Genomic DNA, 4701 nt, shown 5'->3' on the forward strand with positions numbered 1-4701 from the left:
TTTATGAGGATGCTGGGGAAGTAGAGAGTGCTTAAAAGCACAAAGCAACCTGCCAGGAGCTCAGATTCGAGCCAGGGAGCAGCTCCTTGTGCAGCAAATGCATCTGCTCACAGATAACCACAGGTAACCCTGAGCCTGCCACAGCCTTTCTGCAAGGCAAGACCCAGCCCTGTGCTGCCTCCATCCCAGGAACAGTCTGGTACAGGATGTTGAGGGATCAGATTCGTGCAGGAACGAACATGTCCCAGCATGGTCCTGCCAGCTTGGAACATGCTGGGAAACCCCAGCCCCTTCTCCCTGTCCCCTGGTGTGGTATCTCCACAACCATCTCCTCTCGTTGTGGGTTGGCAGAGCAGGAGTTGGGGGCTGCCAGCTCTGCCAAGCCCACCCAGAGTGGGTTTGGGTGTAAATTCATCTCCTGGGTGCTGGATTTTCCCTGTGCAGTAGCCTTGCTCTGCTTTTCTGGGGGCAAACACTCCTGAGCCTGCAGGTGATGTTGACCCTTTGTGGGGAGTGATGGGCTTTCCTTGGAGTCCAGGGGTGGATAAAAGAGACATAAACACACATTTCCTGAAAAAAAAACCTTCCCAAGAATGAGGCAGCGCCCAGTTTTGGTAAAGGAGACTTTAATCTGCTCAGTATCTAGTACATAGTGCAAAGAGTTACTTAAGGCAAAGCCTTCTCTTATAAACAGCAAACAGGTCCTAAACAAACAAGCGTGACTGCTATAATAATACAAAAAAAAATGGGTTAAGGGAACAAACTGCAGTTTTGGGGAGGTATCCTTTCCCCCCAGCCTGTAACTCATGTAGGGAACGCTGCACCCCCTGATCCATGAGCTGGTCCCAAGGGAATGCTGCTGCCTGTGGCCAGAAGCAGGGCCACAATCCCACTCCTGAGTGACTCCAGGTACAGCTCCCTGACTCCTCTGCAAGTGCCTGGGACAAGCCAAAGCCTGGGCTCACACTTCCCTGGTGAGGGTTTGGCTGCTCCCAAGTATTGGTGGCTAGAGAGAGCCAACATGACCAAGGGAAGTGTGTGGGGAGGCACAGGGACAAGAGGTTGAGCAATGGGGAGCTTTGCATCCCTTTGAAGTGGAGTGGAAGCAGCTGAGAGCCCTTCTAACACCCATTAGTGCTCAGGAGGCTGGCTTGGCCTGGGGAATCCTTCCAGCTCCCAGGAAATGTGGGAGCAACCAGCCCTGGCAGTGCCTTTCCGAGCAAAGCCACTCAACGAGAAGATAGTTCCTTGCTAGGGCTCAGCTTTACAGCTCCGAGGCATCTCCCAGCACAGTCTGGCCTCTCTGCTCCTTCTGTTTTGGCTTTAATTGCTAATCAAGAAGGAAAATAGAAGGAAAACCATGCCAGCTGCCCTCAGGCTCTTGGCTTGCAGTCCAGAGTCAAGACGCTCCCCGGTCTGGTTCCAGCCAAAATTGGCTGTGGCGTGTGGCTGACCTCAGGCAAGCAGCTGGAAAAGGAAAAGCTTTTTAGTGCAAGGGCTTCTTGCAGCCCAGCAATTTCTTGGAATGGTGCTGGTTGCCCTAGCTGGGATGAGCCATCTCAGGCCTCCCTCAGCCAGGATGGGATGCACTTGGTGGACTTCAGGGGACACTCCTGAATGAAAGTAGCTACACTGGTGATACAAAACAAGACAAAAGAACAGTACAGCCCTGCCCTAATCCAAGATATCCATGGTCCTGGTACTGCCCCACGCACACAACTGCAGATCCACAGCATGGATGTGCAGAAATTGCACCTGGAGCTGGAATGTCTGTGAGCTCCCAGGAGCTTTGGGGTGCTCCCTCTCCTCTCAAAGAGCTCCTCCCTCTAGCCAGCCCAGCCTGGGAAGGAGCCAGCAAGCTCTGGAGTGACCCTCCCTGTTCCATGGCACTCTTAGCCTGCAAATGTGTGGTTTTTGGAGAGAATTCCCCAGCCTTGGCTCAAATCTGGGCTGCTGCTGCTGCCAAGGCTGGGAGCACTGGCTGGGGAGCCACTCCTCAGGTCCCCCAAGCAGCACCAGCAGCCCTGCAGAAGGAGTGACTCCCTCCAGCCTCCCCGTGCAGGTAACCTGATGTGTGCTTGCTAGTCTTGCATAGGTGATGCGTGGAAGCAGCAGCAACACTGAGCTCTGCAGGGAGCCCAAGTTCATCACAGCTCCATGCTGTCCTGGCAAGCGAGATCCCTTTAAAAGCAAAGCCACTGAGGTGATGAAGTACCCCAGAAAACATGTTCTCCAGCTGAGAGCCAGGTTCAGCAAACACTAAAAAAACTCGAGTGTGCTCCTTGCTCTCCCTGGGCCTTGCAAACAGGGCACTTTTCCCTTTTCCCACAGAGCTCCTCCACTTTGATGGTGGGAGGAGGAAACAGGCCTGGATGCAGCCTGCCAGGTAATTTTCTAGTGAGACCTTGGGAAAAACCCTCCCTTGCCTTCCACCAGCCCCTGTGATTGCCAGAAGGGCGCAGCCTTTAACCTTTCAATCAGCTTTGGCTAGGAGGGACCAGAGCATTTTTCTGCGCTCTGCTTTGGATCTCAGGCTCAAGGCAACAGGCCCTGAAACAGCAAAAGCTGTCAACAAAAAACCAGGTAACTCTTCCAGCCTGCTGCAGAGATCAGTATTGTGCTTGCTAGCAAGAGCTACAACCTAGTTAGGCAGCAAATGTGACCAGCAGACACCCCACAGCGTTCTGCCCTTCCAGCACCAAACACAGGTCTTTGGAAGTTGCTCTCGGCAGCTCTGGGAAGTGCAGACAGGGGTGCCCTTGACCTCCTGGGAAAACAGCCCAAGCCCCTCGTGGGCTCACAGGTAGACGTTGAGGGTCTGCAGGATCACCTGGCGGCACAGGGGGCAGTTGCGCTGGTAGATGTCCTGCTGCAGGAGCACCTCTGTGCACTCCTGGCACAGGCACAGGTGCCTGCAGGGCAGCAGCAGGACTGTCTTGGTCTGGTCCTGGCAGATGACACATTTCTTACGCTCCTCTTGTTCTTTCAGCAGCACCCAGGGGTCGTTGTCGGGGGTTCCCTCGGCGTTCCCAGCCGTGGCGTTCAGCTGTTGCTTCCTTGGGGCTTTCCACCAGGACGTGCCTGGTTCCTCTCTGGCTGTCTGGGGCCGCTGCCCTGCCCCAGCACGGCTCAGAGCAGGACGGGGTTGTGGTCCCTGCTCTGCACCTGGCTGCTCCTCCTGCTCAGCCGGCACCTGGCCCGGGGTCACCCTGCCGGTGCCCGGGGCTCTGGGGGCAGCTGCAGCCCTTCGCTGGTCACTGCCCTGGTTCACCATCCTGCCTCCCCGGCTCCAGTTGGTCACCTGCAGGCTCCAGTCGGTCACCTGCAGGATCCAGTCCACCAGCCTGCGCCAGGGCTGCGAGGTCATGGCCACGCCCAGGGTCAGCACGGCCACCTGGTAGAGCCGCCACACGTCCCGCTGCAGGCGGCGGAAGGAGGGCAGCGTGTGGAAGTAGCCCAGCACGTATCCCGTCAGTGTCCACAGCAGCCCGGGGTTGAACACGAAGGCGCTGACCACCACGATGAGCAGGAGCAAGCCCAGGCCGTAAACATTGACGAAGAAGACGCTGATGAAGAGGTCGGTGGCCGAGCAGAGCAGCTCGAAGGCCATCTGGCAGGGCGACCACAGCAGGATGGACACGGCGATGGCACCGCTGGACACATGTGCCAGGAACGCGGCCAGCAGGTCGGTGACTCTAACGACGGGCCCGACCAGCGAGTCCCAGAGGGCGGCGAGCAGCGTGAAGAGGTTCTGCGTGCCGATGAGACACACGTTCACCAGGCTGTTGACCAGGTACATCAGCAGGCTGGTGCCGATGGCCAGCGCCTCGCACAGCTGCCGGCCCAGCGCCTGCCCGCAGCCCAGCACGGCGCCCAGCCCGCGCTGCGCCAGCTCCCGGCCCCGCAGCGCCAGGTGCGACGCCAGGTGTCCGGCAGCCCGCATGGCCTCCATGGCCCCGCAGCACCCGCGCACCAGCACCAGCGCATCCCAGCACGCCACCACCGCGCCGGCCGCGGCCGCGGGCAGGCTGGAGGCCGCGGCCAGCAGCCACAGCAGCGCGGACACCAGCGAAGACACCAGGAAGAAGTTGAGGTCGAGCACCAGCAGCAGCAGGTCGAGCAGCAGGCGCAGCCCGCGGAGCAGCGCGAACAGCACGTCCATGCTCGCCGCGGGGCCCGTACGGCAGCTCAGCCGCGGGGCCCCTCCGCCATGGGCGCAGCCATCTTGGCACCCGCCGCCGTGCGGCGCGCGGCCAATCAGCGGCGGGGGCTCCGCCTGGGCTCGCCTCCCATTGGTCGGTTCGCAGGATGCGGCGGGGGCGCGGTGGGGGCGCGGCTTCCAGTAGGGGCGCGAGCTTGGGCACGCCCACTGCCGCTGATTTAAAGGGCCAGTAGTTCCCGTTAGCTCTCACCGTCCTCTTCACCACGCGCGACATCGGTTTTTGCAGTTTTTAATTGCAGAATGAAGACTATCAAGGTAATTCCTGATCTCTTTGTGGAAGTGGATCTGCCGGACCTCTACGGTAAGAGGAAAAGCTCCTGGTGGAGGGACACCTTCCAATATCTCAGATTGATGCACGCCCTGTCCAGCCTGGCCTTGGAACTCTTCCAGGGATCCAGGGGCAGCCACAGCTTCTCTGGGCATCCAGTGCCAGGGCCTCACCACATTCACAGGGAAGAATTTATTCCTGTAATCCCATT

The 4701-nt window shown here is 58.8% G+C and overlaps 1 protein-coding gene across 1 annotated transcript; it reads right to left on the reverse strand.

Moving 5' to 3' along the window:
* Positions 1-609: 609 nt before the first annotated feature.
* Positions 610-4224, reverse strand: RNF26 (ring finger protein 26). The gene has a single exon (XM_014884676.2). It carries the CDS (start codon positions 4160-4162, stop codon positions 2798-2800), a length of 1365 nt encoding a protein of 454 aa, XP_014740162.1. The 5' UTR covers positions 4163-4224; the 3' UTR covers positions 610-2797.
* Positions 4225-4701: the final 477 nt, after the last annotated feature.

Source organism: Sturnus vulgaris, chromosome 23 (assembly GCF_052056855.1).
Source record: "Sturnus vulgaris isolate bStuVul1 chromosome 23, bStuVul1.hap1, whole genome shotgun sequence".
NCBI lineage: Eukaryota > Metazoa > Chordata > Aves > Passeriformes > Sturnidae > Sturnus > Sturnus vulgaris.